This window comes from Pleurodeles waltl, chromosome 7 (assembly GCF_031143425.1).
Source record: "Pleurodeles waltl isolate 20211129_DDA chromosome 7, aPleWal1.hap1.20221129, whole genome shotgun sequence".
Lineage (NCBI taxonomy): Eukaryota > Metazoa > Chordata > Amphibia > Caudata > Salamandridae > Pleurodeles > Pleurodeles waltl.
Window position 1 is genome coordinate 123,689,704 of NC_090446.1, and position 16,517 is coordinate 123,706,220.

General features: G+C 46.7%; 1 protein-coding gene across 3 annotated transcripts in view; it reads left to right on the forward strand.

Moving 5' to 3' along the window:
* UCKL1 (uridine-cytidine kinase 1 like 1) overlaps positions 1-16,517 on the forward strand; it is a 332,854-nt gene that overhangs the window by 292,738 nt on the left and 23,599 nt on the right. For all 3 annotated transcript variants that reach the window (XM_069243249.1, XM_069243248.1, XM_069243250.1), the window contains exon 13: positions 15,497-15,604. In XM_069243249.1, coding sequence (XP_069099350.1) covers positions 15,497-15,604 — 108 coding nt within the window. The remainder of the gene's footprint in view (positions 1-15,496; positions 15,605-16,517) is intronic.

Sequence of the window (16,517 nt, forward strand, 5' to 3'; positions counted from 1 at the left end):
TTTTGTTTTGTATATGAGTTCCCTAACAGCCTCCCAATATGGGATCAGTGTTGGGCATTCTCAGACCTTGTGAACAAAGTCAGCCATGTTGTTGTGGCAGCGAGGACATGTGTTGAGTGTGTTCTCAAATAGATGCATGCTAACCTTTGTGGGGTGAGGTATCTGTGGTGCAGATAATTAAATTGAGTATACTTCAGTCTGGCATTAGTGGAAATACGTTTTGATGCGCCTTGGCATTGTAGCCATTATTTGTCCGTCAGTATCATAGAGAGGGCAGTGTCCTAGTAGGTCCGGAGAGGAAGTGGAAGATACACATGCATTGCAGAATGCAGGTGGTGACTGCCTTAAGGCTGCCTTCATGCGTTAATAAGAAATGGAGTGATAAGGAGGTCTTGGGTTCATCATGTCTTTTTGACCACCCTTGATAGAGCGTTACAGTCATGTGGCATTAATTCTTTCTTAGGGTCCATTAGCCACGAAAGCACCTGCAGGGTTGTAAGGTCTAACAGTTCGCCTCCTAGTTCTGCCATTGTAGGCCATTGGAGTTGAGCAGCTGCAGTGTAATACACGTAATTTTGGACACCTAATACACCGCATTCTAGTGATACATGCAGTTTGGTCAATGCCACTCTACGCCGGCTCTTCCCACATAGAAGTGCAGGAAGGAGTGAGTGCATATCTTCAGCAACTTTGGATGGTAATAGTATCAGCGGTGTGGAGAAGAAATACAGCAATCGTAGTAGGGTAAGCATCTTAGCCATAGCTATCCTACCCATTGGGGAGAGTAGTTAGGACGTCCAGAATGGGAGAGACGACCTTGTGCTTGCAAAGGCCCCGCCTATATTGCCTTCTAGCTGGTCCTTATGGTGTGATACACCCTGACCCCGAGATATTTAAGTGTGTCTTGGGTCCACGGTAATGGGGTATGTGGGAGTGCCAGTCATTGTAAGTCCGGCACCGTTGTCAGAGGGAACAGTTATGATTTGGCCCAGTTTACCTTTAGGCCTGACACTCTCCCAAACAACTGCAGGAGGTCCATGAGGTGGGTTATCACTGTGTCATCATTCCTCAGATACATCAGTGCGTCGTCACCATAAAGCGAGACAACGTGCAAGCGGTTATCGCCTTGGAAGCCCCATTCTGGTGCGAGCGCGCAGGCTAACGGCTCCATCGCCAATACAAAGATGATTGGAGCCAGGGGGAAGCACCATGTGGGGCCGCGCTCTATGTGGAATGGGTCAGATATAACTGTCAGTCTTCAGTCGTGCTGTTGGCGAATTATAAAGGAAGGCTATCCATTTAGGAAATATTGGTCCTATACCTATCTTATTGAGTACGGCCATTAGATAGGTCCACCCAAGAGTTTCAAAACGTTTTTTCGATATCTAGTGAGGCAACCCACGGGCTAACTCCAGTGGATTGCACCCAGTCCATTAGCATAAATGGGTGATGTAAGTTGAAAAAAGTATTCCTGCCTGATATGAACCCATTTTGGTCCGGATGTACAATCTGTTGGGCGATAGGTATCAGTCTGTAGCCAACACTTTACCCAGGATCTTATAATCCGTGCTTCGCAATGATCCCATTAACATTGGGTCCCAGCAGGACTTGGAGAGAATAGCCAGTATGGCTTCTCGTAATGAGGCTGGGAATATTCCCCCTATAAGCGCCAAGTTATTTACTTTCAGTAGCTGTGGTGCCAGTGTGGGTCGGAATGCAGCGTAGAAGTCTACTGGCCATCCTTCTGTCACTGGTATCTTGCCTCTTGGCATCAGCAATCTCTGTGATGGACGGGGGTTCTCAAGGGCCTCTTGTTGGGCCTTCTGTAGGCGGGGCAGGGGTATGTTACCTAGGAATGTGTTGATATCTGTCTCTTGTGCCGGGTGTGAAACCGAGTAAAGTTCAGCATAATAGGCTCGGAAGGCTGCGTTAATTGCATCCTGAGATATTTGGTCCGTGGCATCCCTGACAGCTGTTATAGAGACTCTAGGTGTCTTGTAGCGGAGCAGCCAGGGCAGCAGTCTACCTGCCTTATCACCTTCTGAGTGCTTCCTAGCCAAGTATTCTCTATAGTCTAACTTACACAGTTTGTCTGTTGTTTCCTTGTGTTCGAAGTGTAGGTGTGCCAATGGGCCAACTGCCTTTTGTTCCGTTGGTAACTGTTGCTCGTAGGCGCACATACATGTTTCCAAGGCATCTGGGGCACACTGCAGAGTTATTTTAGTGCCATATAGCGTTTTCATCACATGTTCCTGAAGGACCACTTTGAAGGCATCCCGTTCCATGCCTGGGTTCGATGCAGTGCCTTTGTTGTCAGTAAAATAAGCAGTGAAGTGTGACAATAAGAAGCCCCTAAAGTGTTCATCCTGTAAGGCCTCTGCAAGGAGGCGCTAGGTAGGTATATTAGGACGTCCATTGCATGCTAACTGAAGCAACAGTGGGCAATGGTCGGACGCGGTGTGCCCCAAGTATTCAGCACATTGGACCATTGCTGCCGCCTCTGGGTTGCAGTACGCTATATCTATCCTGGTGTGCAGGTCGTGTAGTCCTGAATAATGGTAACATTCTCTGGTAAGGAGGTGCAGGTTGCGCCATGCGTCTGTGACCAGTGTGTGTGTGTGTGTGTGCAGCCCAGCGCATGAGGTGTTGGGAGATGGCACCCGCCTGTGCTCCCGGCATTGGTGGGTGGGACCGGTCTGTGGCCAAGTCGGGCACACAATTCTAATCCCGCCCCAAAAACGAGGAGTCCTTGCATTGTGGAGGAGGGCCGGTGTTAGGGAGTGTAAATAATTGGCTTGGTTGGTGTTGGTGGACGTATAGAGATATAAAAGCGATAGGGAGTACGTCTAAGACCCCCCTCCAGTATTGTGTATCTCCCCTCAGTGCCCAGTTTAGTGTGTGTCACCTCCATCGGGATCCCCAGGGCTATCTATATAAGTGCACTCCTTGCATACTTAGAGTAGTTTGTGCCCACCAGTGTGCCCCTCCATCGTCCGGGCATGTTGTCAATGTCCATTGTGGTCATGTGTGTCTCCTGTAGGACTGCCACATGTATATGCCACCCATGCAGATATTGGTACACCCAGTACTGTTTCACATAGCTGGCCAGTCCTCTCACGTTCCATGTCAGCAGCGCATAGTGCGTCCCCAGTCCTGTACCTGGCGTAGCCATGTATGTTGGTAGGTGTTGGTGTCGGATATTTCAGGTCCTCCTTCCCGTACCCCCGTTTCCATCCCCGCCCCAGCAGCACTGCGCGTGCCATGATATAAACAACAAACAAGCAAATATTTTTAATTAAAGAGGTCAAATAAGTAACAATCTGCAGACACCTCATCCTGGGTTAGTACGTCAACGGGCTTCCGGCCAACGACACTGATTTGCCACTGAAGAGAACCAAAACAAAATTGAGTCTGTTGTGGTGGTAATACCGCTGGTGTATTTGGGCGACGTGCAACAAGCGTTTCCAGTCATCTTGTTACAAGAGAGGGGCGGCCTCCAGTCCGCTTTGCCCAGCGGTGGTTTTGATCACCGCATCATGTTGTTTTTGTCGGCAGGAGGCTTTGTGCTCTTTGGGGTCAGGAACAAAGACTGCCCTGGGTAGAGGTGCTTCACACCTTTCCCCTGCAGGAACTGTAACACTTGCTCACGCCTCCTGTTAAAGTGCCCCAGGGCACTCCAGCCAGTGGAGATGCCCACCCCCTGGCCTAGCTCCACTTTTGGCGGCAAGTCCCGTGGAAAAATAAGGAGTGACCACTTCAGCTGGACCACCCCTAAGGAGATAAAGTGACTCCCTCCTTACAGAATCCTCCATCTTGTTTTGGAGGACAGGGACCAATAGGGTTAGGAATGTGCCCCCCTCCCCAAAGGGAGTGGGCACAAGGAAGGGTGTAGCCATGCTCAGGGACAGTAGCCATTGGCTACTGCCCTCTGACCCTTGTAATGCCACTAAATCTAGTACTTAAGGGCACCACTGAACCTTACTCACCAGATTCCTGGTGACCTCAGAAGAAAGAAGGACTGCTAAACTGACCCCAGCAGAGAAGACTCAAGACGACAACTGGCTTGGCCACAGCCCGACCAGCCTGTCTGCAGCTTAAGACCCCTGCTCCAAGAAAGTGACACATCCTGCAGGACCAGCGATCTCTACAAACCCACTGAGGCCTGCCTGCCCAGCAGAGGACCAAGAAATCCAGGGGACAGCAGCCCTGTCCAGAAGAAATCACCAAAAAGAACTCTAGAACCGCTCTGGATCCGCAAGCCCTGTCCACCCGATGTCCAAGTCCAGGTGACCCACCTGTCGAGTAAGTTCTCATTATCCTAATGAGGCTACTGGATTTGGGCAGCAGAATCACATAGATTGTCGGGTACTTGGCACAATTCCACACCATGTGACGCCTGTCGGCCTAATCCGGGTTTTCAGGCTAACTAGCAGCGCCTCATCTGCACACAAGAGAAGGGATGATTGTGGCAACCAGGTGCATGACAAGAAAGACTACTCAGGGAAATCGTGGTCGATCAGATCTCGTCTCTGTCTCTAAGTTACATTAGTCTCACACAGGCAAGGACAAACAGAGGAAGAATATAGTTCAATAAGGGTTTATTGAAGTAACTGCGGGCTGTGTCTTCTGTGAGGGTGAGGCAATCAAGTCTTCCCCTCTGTGTGGTGTCCACAGGACATTTGCTCTCTCAGCCAGGTGATGGACGTTGAGTAAGTGTGGGTTCGCCGCCACCGAATGTGCCTACTTCAGACTTCTAGGGTTTACCCCCCTCCGGGGAGAGAGGCGTGCCAGTGTAGTGGAGTGTAGTCGCCTGTTAGGGTCGTCGCCGGCAGGAGTGCTCTGTTGGATGCAGAGGAGCGTCTGTGCCAGCCAGGTGTTACCGCTTCCCATTCCCTGTCGGGCAGTCGCGTCCCCCAAGTGCAGGTAACAATGTCGTGGTGCGGCGGCACGAGTGCCTCTCACCTGTAGTCCGCTGTCGGGTCCCTCTGCTCCTGGGAAACTGCCCACACGCGGCTCCACTGCAGACCAACTCTTTGCTTCCCCGCCTCATGTGTGCTTTTCCAGTCTTTCCTCATCAGGCCCTGGCTCTCAGTAGTTGCCACATGGTGCAGGGGGAGCAATAGGATACACTGGGCTCAGTGCTGCCCTGCACCAGCGGCCACCCATCTGTGGCACTGCACCACCGTGGCCCAGCTCCATGCATTCTCTGCCTTGCGTGGGCCTCTTCAGCCACTCCCTGTCAGGCTCCGATAAGGCCATGCACCCTGCCGGCGTCACCAGCAGCGAGGAGCAGGGAAGCAGTAGGGGTATCATTTTGGGCGCCTTGCAGTGTGGGCGGTCACTTACCAGCAGCCCACAGATTAGTCTCATGGGGCCGCCGTTCCTAGCATCTCTGTGCCAGCTGTCCGATTTCGGCGCAGCCCGGCTGAGCTCTACTCTCCTCTCGTCTTCTTGAGGCCGGGCCCCCCCAAGGCCACAATCTGATCCTTGGAAAGCGGGAGCAACCCCTGGGCTGCAGCCGCGTGAAGTGTGGGAGACTCTGCTCCTTCCCTCAAGCAGCTAGGAGCATGCTGCTCCTGCCAGGCTTCAGCATTTTGGAGCTAGGTGCCGCGGAGCTCGGGGTTGTGCAACTAACTGTGTCACCATTTTGGCCACACCCCCGACTTCCTTCAAAGTTACCGTAGTGTGGTGATTGAGTGGGGTGCCAGGGAGTTTGCAACTCACTACTGAGAGTAAAAAAATGTCTAGCTTTCACGTCAAGAATTTTCAATTCTATTAAGGACACGAAGGCAAGGATTATGCTTCTCTTTCTATGCTTTTAATTTTCAACAGCCAATAAGAAAACAAAACGTCACATCCTGCGACACCATATCATATGACAACCATAGAGCCAAGCCCTATAAAAGCCCTTAATAAACGGAACTCCTCCTCTTTGCAAGAGTTCAAACAGTAAAAGTCCCAAAACAGTCCACAACAGAAGAAAAACTGCAAACCACACAGGCCCAATGTTCCATCGAAAGCTCCAACGAAGAAAGGACCAGCAAACAGCTCCAACGCGGAGAACTCCGATGATAAGGAAACACCAAAATCCAAGGAATCAGGAATCACTTCTCATCATTGCCTGAAAGCAAACAAATAAATCAAGCCATAAACACTGGACAATAGCCATTGATACTATATTTTATATGAAAGGGATGGGTAAGAAAAAAGGAAATACAGCATGAAAATGAGACATTTCAATAACATGCCTGATAAATATAAAACCCATTTTTTCCAGGGAGGGATAATCCTCGCCTCAGTGTCCTTAATAGAATTGAAAATTCTTGACGTGATAGGTAGAATTTGTTTTATTCTATGTCAGGACCGGAGGCTCTGATTATGCTAGTTCAAAGCTGGTCTAGAACAACAGTAGCATTATCTAGGATAGACTTGTGATAAAAGGCTTTTTAAAGGTAGAATCAGAAGACCAGTCAGCTGCCTTTAAAATGTCCTCAAGGCGAGAGCCCAAAGAGAACGCCTTGAGGCCATGGCACCTCTTGTTGAGTGGACGCCAAACTGAGAAATACCAATGCCCACCTCACTCATAAGCCATCGCATCCATCTAGCCAAAGTGGCTGAAGATACTGGACGAAATGGCTTTAGTAAAGAAATTAATAATTGGCCACCCATATCTGAGCGAAACTCAACAGTACTTACCTCATAGGTCTTCAGACATTGCACGACATACAATTTAGAAAACAGGAAACCTAGGATAAAAAACAGACTTAGTATTACATTTTGTACGACGAGATATATTAAAGGAAACCCCCTCAGGAGAAAAAACTCTGCCCGACAGGTCCAAAGCCCTGACATCAGAAACACATTTGCAGGACACTAAACACAACAACATAGTAAGTTTAGCAGACAACTGCTTCCTGGACAGGTACTTGTTGGCAGGCTGAAGTAAAAAAAAAACTCAATACAATGTTAACATCCCAAAGGAAAGAATAATGAGATTGAGGGGGATTAGAAAAACGAATCCCTCAAAGAATCTTACACACAATCGGCAGTTCGCCAATAGGCTTCCCCTCTATAGGAAAATGGCCTGCGGAAATGGCTGACCTATAATTGTTAACTGATCTATAAGCCATACCTGAAGCAGCCAACTGAGATAAAAAATTGAGTATCAGAGAACAATCGGCTGAGAATGGATCAACACTCCGTTCACAGCACCAAGCACGCCAGTGTTTCCAAGCGGAAGAGTAACGCTTGTGTGTGCTAGGAGCCCAGGACTTTGCAATGAAATTCTGATATTTTTGCGAAAGGCCTGGGAGAGACCAGCGGTTCCTGAAATTCTCCATGCCACCAGAGTCAGGGAGTGCGATTGCACCAGAGGATGAGGAAGACCTGACGTGTCTAATAATAGGTTCCAACGATGTGGAAGAATAACTGGTAAGGCACAGGCCATCTCCAGAACCAGAGGGAATCACACTTGAGCCCTGCAAAGGCGAGTCACAGGAGTATGCTCTCTGACAACGAACTTGAGTCAGAACTCTGGAAATCATCATGCATGGAGGGAACGCATATCCCAGAAATTGGGATCAGGTCTGCAGAAATGCATCTGTTGCTAGAGCCTCCGGATCCAGACGCCAACTGAAAAACCGATCCAATTGGCGGTTAAGGCAAGACGCAAAAAGATCTATCGCAAACAGGCCCCACAGATGTTGGAGAGAATGAAATATTCTTGGGTGAAGTCTCCGATCGCTGAAGTCCTGAAGGTAACGAGAATGCCAATCGGCCACAGTATTGCTCTGACCCGGCATGTACTCCACAATTACTGAAATCCGATGCTGAAGGTAGAAGTGCCAAAAATCCTTGGCAATCTCCGCCAGAAGGCAAGACCTGGTCCCCCCCAGCTTGTTGACATATTGGATTGCCGAAATGTTGTCCATCCGGAGAAGAATGCAACAGTTCGACGTTTCCGGAGAGTGACTGCGAATCGCAAAAGAACCCACCAAGAGTTCCAAACAATTGATATGTAGGTCCAACTCCGAACCGAGCTGCAGGGTGCAGCAGCTGGCATCGGATTAGATCACGATCTCCGGTGACAAGCCAAAGATCGCTCTGCCATTCCAGGCCTCCAGGTGATTGAGCCACCAACGGATCTCGGTCCTGGCTTCGAGGGAGAGGGGAACTAGGGCCGCATAGCTGAGGCCCCTCTGAAGATGAGAAATCTTCAGACGTTGGAGGGCCCGATAATGAAGAGGACCCGGGAAAATAACCTGGATGGACGAGGAAAGGAGACCCACCATCCGTGCAAGGCACCTCAAAGATACCATCTGTTTGGACAATAATTTCCTCAATTCCTTCTTTTTGTTCCGGACCTTGGAAGGAGGAAGGATCAACTGAGCTAGAACAGAGTCTACCTGAAAGCCCAGAAACTCTATCCTCTGAGAGGGAACCAGGATGGACTTCTGACTGTTGAGGATGAAGCCCAAATCCTGAAGGAGGGAGACCGCCCACTCTAACTGGGTCGTCAGAAGGAGAGGACACTGAGCCATGAGGATAATGTCGTTGAGATAAATGATCAGACGAACCCCTTTGGCCAGAAGAAATTCCGCCACCGGGCGCATCACTTTTGTGAAGGCCCAAGGGGCTGACGACAGACCAAAAGGAAAGACGTTGTATTCGTAACAAGGTCCCTGCCAAAGGAACTGCAGGAGTCTTCAATGAGGGGGAAACATAGGAATGGTCAAATAAGCATTCTTTAAATCTATGCGGAACATTCTTTTTCTCTTAGGATATCGCTTAACAAATGAATGCCCTCCAACTTGAAGTGACGATAAACTATCCAGCTATTGAAATCTTTTAGATTTAAGACCAGACAAAAACCGCCGCCTTTCTTTTCTACCAGAAATATCGGACTGAGGAAACAGGAAGGATGGGGAGAAGAGCCACTATGGCCCCCGTGGACAGAAGCATTGAGACTTCCAGAGAGATAAACTCCCGATCTTGTAGGGAAAAAAATATTTCTGGGGACGGGGTCCCTTGAACAGGAGAGCTGTAAAATTCCAGCTTGAAACCCTGAACTGTCGCCAAGACCCAGGGGTCCTGCGTGATCTTGTGCCAATTGTGAACAAACAAAGCTGTCCTGCCTCCCAGAATTACCTCTGAACATGAAAAAATTCTCACCTGTAGTACTGGGCTCCTGATAGGTGGAGTAGGATCCTTTAGATCTTCCTTTTCAGAATCAATTTCGACTCCCACGAGACCTGGGGGGATAGAAGGTGGAGGCGGAATCCTAATAACCTCCCCTGGGCTGTTGGAAGGAACCTCACTGGTGGCCTTGATAAAAGTTACGGCCGAAGGCTCGCCCTCTGTAGCGTCCGGTCCTGGAAAAAAGTGGTTGTAGAACCTTCCTTATAAATCCTTGGGCCTTGTCAAGATTAGCAAAAGTGGACAGGAACTTTGAAAGTTCTTTGAGGAAGGGAGATCCAAAAAGCAGACCCTGCGCCAAGGGTCCTGACTCAGAGGAGGCCAGGTCAGTCAGTTTGGGATCCCTCTTAAGTAAAATGGAGTGACGCCGCTCACTGGAAATGGCACAGTTAGCGTTTCCTAAAAAACATAAGGCCCTCTGAGCCCAACCAACCAGTACTTCTGGATTAACTGGAATCCTGGAACCCGATGCCTTAGCCTGGAAACCTAACTCCAAGATTTTGGTGAGGGGACATGTAACGAGGAGGAGCTTGTCCTGACAACCTCGCCTGGCGCAATCAATACCCTTCTTCGGGTCCTTAGAGATCTTTTTAAGATATGTTACCAGAGTGGGGTCTATCTCTGGAGTTTCCATAACCTTAGAAGGAAAATCTGGCCTCGTACATTCCGATCTCAACCGGGAAAGGACATCCTTGTCAAAGCACTGGCGAATATGTGCCTGAACATACTCCACCACTTCGGAAGGATGTGTCCACGAGGAAGACCTAGGATGAACGATGTCCTCCAGCTCAAAAGTGAGCACCTTCAAAGGCTGCTCCAACTCTGTAGCATGACGGGATTTGGCTTTGCGCTTCTGCGGAGGAGAATCAGAGTCCCTATCTGGACTGTTAGAGGAAGAAGAGTCCGAATCACCTTTACTCTCATCTCCAGGGCGGAGGGACTGCGAGGATGAGTAACCATGCTCTTTATTCAAGGCTTGAACGAGTTGTTCAAAGTCAGCCTGGTGAGGGTTCGCTCCGGAACCTGAGCCCAGCCCTGCTGCTTAGCAAATCCCAATAAGTGCTGCTTAATGGGTTAAATAGCCTGGGCCAAGGCCACGTTGACAGTGTGCCGCACACCAGCATCAAGGGCGTAGACCAAGTCCTGTTCAAAAGTTTTGTTTTGTTATTTTATTGGCTGCTGAAAATTAAAAGCATAGAAAGAGAAGCATAATCAGAGCCTCCGGTCCTGACATAGAATTCAGTCAGAAGTTAGACCAGTATGCACCTTTGAAGCCTCATATTGGCAGGGGTCTCCTGCTTCGTGGCTCGGGGCCTTCGGGTCAGGACGCAGGGGAGTATCGCCTCTGCATGGTTGTCCAGTGGTTAGTTCGGCCCAGGAGCTCCACTATGAGCATCTGGTGTTGGGATATTGCCTCCAGTGTAATGTCCTTTTCCATTTGGGGGTCCCTCTCCAGTGCTGCAGGTGCTATGGTCTTTGTAAGACAGGCCAGGCGTTGCTGGAGGACTGCACTTGCCTTGTTGTGAAATGTGCAGAGGACCAAGTCAGTTGGTGAGGGCTATGGGAGGCAGAGGCCCAAGTGAGAGGGTTATTCAAAGTAGGCTGTGCTGTTACTCTCCCAGTATCTAGGGAAATGTCCCTCGCTGCCGCTATTTTATAGCCAGGCAGGCCTGCCCGACTCCGGTCCTGGGGGAGTTACATATTTCCCATTCAGACCCCGGGGTGCAGTGCTGTCCCGTTAACGCAGAGGTGAGTGGGGAGATAGGGAGTCCGAATCCTCATGTGCGTCCCATCGCACTCACCGGCAGCATGTTGCTCTCTCCTCCTGCCCTGGCAGGCTGGGCCGGTGCGGACGTTGTTGTGGCTAAAAGGTGCAATTCGTGGGGCATTTGGACACCCCTTCCGCATCACGAGTCCAGTGCCATGCCACATCTGCCGAATGTGCGGAGCTCGCGTAGTCCAGCTCTACTCGGCCATGTTGGTTGGCCATGCGCCCCAGACCAGTATTTTCAGTCCCTTTGTCGTTGTATCACAGTACAGAATTCGTTTTGATATTTTTGCATGCTTTTTGTTGCTAATGGGCAATTATCAAAGTATTTGCTTTCTCCTGGAACCATCCACAGGGCACTCCCAGAGCAAATGGTCAAGTGTCCTCCTGCACTGGAGGACAAGGGCGTTCCAAGATCTGACTACTGGTATACCTATTCATCCATTGTCCATTCGCTTAATTGAAAACGGTGTTGCTTCTTCAGTATGCACTAGTGTGCAGATTGGTTGTCTGCCAGATGTGGTAATCATTTCATGAATTTTATTTTTCTTTGTGTTAACTTCAGTCAGTTTCATAAATGTAGCCTTTTTATATAGTATAGTCTCATACTATGATCTGGAAATCCCCGAGTTAGACTACTGTCTAAATCTGCGTTTTGTGGCTACCGGAATCCCGAGGATATATGTTTAGGTGCAGCATTATTAAGAAAGAACTACCAATAGCACAGAAAAAACATTTCTGGTGCATGGACGTGACTAAAAGGCATAAGCCTTCTCATAAGTGAGTTTACATTTATGGGAGGGAGCAAACATGAACTGAATGCGAGCAGCACACAATACTTACCATGAAGTAAACATAAAGGCTGCAATGAAATACAAAAGTGCTTCTTCAAATAAGCATAATCATACCATTTTTGGTAATTTGATTAAGCTAGGTAATGGGAGGAAAAGATTAAAAAAAAAAAGGGGGGCGCCAAAGCAATATATTTCAGAAAAGATTTAATGAAGACAAAAAAAATCCAAAAACAGTTTGAAATACGAAACAGCATCACACATCCACACACAAAGACGATCATCCACAACCGGAAACAAAGCTGTGAAACAATTGCGAGCATTTTGAGGAAACGGTGAAGAAAATTAAACAATTACGTTTACCAATAGACCATGCAAACTTCAAACAAGTTCAGAAATCATTACCTCGTCTTTTTCACATAAACATCAACCAACTGAAATACTAAAAATCATAGCAAAAACGAGACCACCGTCTCACTTCCCTGAACCTGTAAATTCCACACTCCTCAAGGGCAACACACCTTACGGGACAATATTAGTACTTCACTGGCACACAGCAAAGTTACACATTTCTTCAAAGCAGGCCAAGTCACACCACTGCTGAAAAAGCCTATTGTACTCACAAGGAACTGAACAACTTCCGACCCTGTTGAACCTACGTTTTTAAGCAAAAGTTCTAGAATACTAAATGGACTGCGACCTATTATTTAACTAAAAATCTTACTTCCGGTCAGACCGCAGCCCAATGTGTATTGTTTCAAATAGTTCATGATCCATGACACAACCTAGGAAAAATTGATTCCTGCCTCCTAATCATTTTGGGCCTGTGAGCAGCATTTGGCACAGTCAACCACTCTACCCTCCTAAAATTACTCCTGGAATGGTGCTGACTTGGTTTACCTCCTACCTGCAAAATAGAGGTAAAAGTGTGTCAAAGTGGAAAACACCTTCTCCAATGCTATTCGTCTAGATCAAAGATTCCACAAAGACCCCCTCTTCCACGTTACTCATCGTGTATGTGGAACCTCTTGCTAACCACCTAGAAAATCCAACTTTTCATATGATTTCTATGCAGATGACACACAGCTTTACATGACAATATCCTCTCCACCTGACACTGTCACTGATAGACATTCATATGTGGATAGCGCACTAAGGGCCAGATGTACGAAAGGATTTTACCCATTCTGTGTCTATGGGAAATAGCTTTCGTACATATGGCCCTAAGATCCTAAACTAAACCATAAGAAAAAATGAAATTTGTCCGGATTGCCCCATCCCTGCTCCAGTAGCTGAGATGTTGCAAAAGTATGGCTCATTTTTCTCAGATATCTCCCTATGAAAGTGTTTAGTTTCTTCAAATTAGCTTCTCTCGCCCCAAAGCACCACACTCTAGATCTCTGAAATACCTTGTGCAAAAACTGTCCATTTTAGGCAGTCAGCACTCATTTCACAGTGCGATCTAGCTCCGGTTGATTACTCCGCTGGTCCATAAAGAAAACCCTCTGCAAAAATCTTTCTCCATAAGTGCATCAAAAGTATGGAATTTAATTTCACCAGACATTAAAACAGTCACATCCTATGAAAATTTCACGTAAGAACTGAAAAGTGTGTTGTTCCAACAACACTTCCTCTGATAACATCAATTGATGAGCACAACTAGCTCCACTGAGACAGCAAGACGGTATCACAATCGATTTAAATGTACAGCTTGCTTTTACCAAAATTGTGAACCATTGTAAATATTTTATTTGTTCTCCGTTTGTTCTGATACTGTATATAATGTTATTCACAGTGAAGCCCTCCCTTACCTCCTGGAGCCCTCTTTTAACTCCTATTTTTTTTTTTATGAATAATAATAATTAAGCAGAACGGAGTAAAAGAATTCAAGGAAAGTACATTTGACTAGTAACCAGATTCTTGCTTGGTGTAAAGCAGTGTTTTTGAACATTTTGACTTCTGTGGACCCCCACTTAATCATTACTGGAATCAGGGGACTCCCACTGAATGTGGGGACAGCTGCCTAAATGTTTCATTGATCTGAACCGCAAAACAAAAAATACTGAAACAAGTATTCATCAAACATATTCACAGATGATGGCACACTTTAATTCACAAACAAATAAAAATAAATATTTTTTTATTGGGAAGGACGGAGCATTGCTAAATTTAATTGAGGTCACTCATCATCCATACGATATTCTTTTTGAAGCATTTACTCTGCTCCCACGAATCCAGTTATATACACTTTACTAACATATTCATTTTATTTAATTATCCAAGCAGTCGTAGGCACCCTGGGTAGGCTTTGCGGACTCCCAGGGGTCCTCAGACCACAGGTTAAGAACCACTGGTCTAGAGAGTAGGTTACCAGGCATTAGTTGATGCTTATTTCAGAGTACGTAAGTACTCAATTCAGTGCCCAGCACCTGCACAAAATGCTTGGAGCCTCTATCCACTCTAAGGCACCCTCTACCCTTTTGAAATCGCTATGATTTAATAAGGAGGGGAGGCAGTGGGGATTCTTGTACAGTAGTTGTAGTTTCAAGCTAAAGTTCTTAGTAGACACACATCAGAAGATCTAGGCATCTTACTGGATTTCGGATTGATACCACTAACCATATCACTTGTAAATTCGTGAAGGGTTCTGCAAGGATCAGTGATGAGTCTGCAACCCGTATTTATGTCACATTAGGGGTACCCTATGTCATGATATTGTCAGAGTGGTACACTGATAAATTTCCACCAGGGATGAAGGTGCTAACAAATACCACAAGTACATGGCCAAAGGTAAAAGTCATGTGCCAATACACCAGAGTGTTGCAAGGTGGCATTCGGCATTCTGAAAAACAAGTAGGCTTTTTCCACTCAGTAGAGACAAGTACGTGAGCTACTGAAACCCTCCAGCAAGAATAGGAGTGAGTTTTAGACATATGCTAGATGCTCACCAAACTGAGGTGAGATAAATGTCTCATATTAGCATTGTAAGGGAAAACAGAGTTGTTTGCATCATCATCTTTTTTTCTGTTCCTGGACCCTCTCAGCCACAAGAGTTTCTTGTTTGTCCTATAATAACCCGGCAGATCCCAGCATGTGTGTTATGTGCTGGAATGTCTATGGTGTCTAAAGCAGTCTGTAATAAAGAACAGTTGTGGATCTTACCAATGGAAAATAATAAAGATTAATACTGCATTTGGACCTGAATGCCACGTATACGTTGGTTCCTTGGGTCACTAACCCCGTTCCCCTTTTAATAAATGTAGTGGTATTCAGTGCTCTTTTGTGTACGTTTTCAAGCAAAGAGGAGCCCTTTAATAATTCCCATCTCTTTTGCATGACTTCTTCAACTCTGTATGGAAAGTTTATTACACTACTTATTAGACTTAATGTGGTTCAAGCTGTTGGTATCTCAATAAAATGTTTGAGCATTTGCTACCGTAGGTTTCAGAGTGTATAAAACCTTAGTATTTCAGCACATTTCTTGCTTGCTCTTTTTTCCTCAGTTTTCCCTTGTCCTTTCCTACATCGACCATTTTGTTTGCTTTCAATCCCACTGTCCCTGTCCATTTGACTACCCTTGGCTTACCTAGCTCTCCTTCGTCCTGCACATTTCACACTCTTGTTTCCTGTTGGTCTATTTCTATGTGTTTGTTCTTCTTTCTCATTCCTTACCCTTTTTCTTTGCCTCCCCTGTACAAATTCCCTCTCACCAACCTTCTTGCTTTTTTATGTCTCCCTTCAGCTGCACTATTTGAGACTGCCCAAGGACATAAGTGAGGATCATGTCATTCTTATGGACTGCACAGTGTCCACTGGTGCGGCAGCCATGATGGCAGTCAGGGTCCTGCTGGTAAGTATAGAAATATAGCATTAGACATGTACAGTGGCCATGAGCTTGCGGAAAGGGGAAAATGGACTTGTCTTGAACAGCGGTTGTGAACATGATTGCCAGGATGAATACAGATAATACATTTGTTCTCAGGAGCAGTTGCATTCTGGGAAGAATAGATTACAGTAGCAGAGACTGAGACTGAAAGGGTCTTGGGTATTGGTAAGACAAACCCTGCTAGGTTCCTTTGTCTACAAGCATGCTAGGAAGGACTGAGGCATGTAAGTTGTTTGTATTGACCAGACATGAACATCCTGTCTGGAATGAAGTGGATTACAATGCTGAGGAGCGACAGCCATGAGCATGCCAAGAAAAATGGAAACATGCAACATGCTAGTACTGAAATGCTTCCACGTGTGCATGCTGCAAAGAATAAAAACAAATAGATATTTACTCTGAAATCATGGGCCTGTTGTTAAAGATAGAAGCAGATAAGGTACAGGTGCTGAGATAGGATGATGATGTTACAAAGGATGAGCAGTCTTGGCCATAACCCCCTAAGAAGGTTAGAAAGGGATAGTAAGACCTGTGCTCAGAAGACATAAACATGCTGAGAATCAGAGAAGCAGTAAAGAAGCTTACAGACTCAGGCGCTGAAAAGTTGCAGCCAAGTGTATGCTAGGAAGGCCGTAAAGAGACAACAGATATGTGGTAATGGTTTTTGTATGAACCTCCTGGTAAGTACAGGGAGTGCAGAATTATTAGGCAAATGAGTATTTTGACCACATCATCCTCTTTATGCATGTTGTCTTACTCCAAGCTGTATAGGCTCGAAAGCCTACTACCAATTAAGCATATTAGGTGATGTGCATCTCTGTAATGAGAAGGGGTGTGGTCTAATGACATCACCACCCTATATCAGGTGTGCATAATT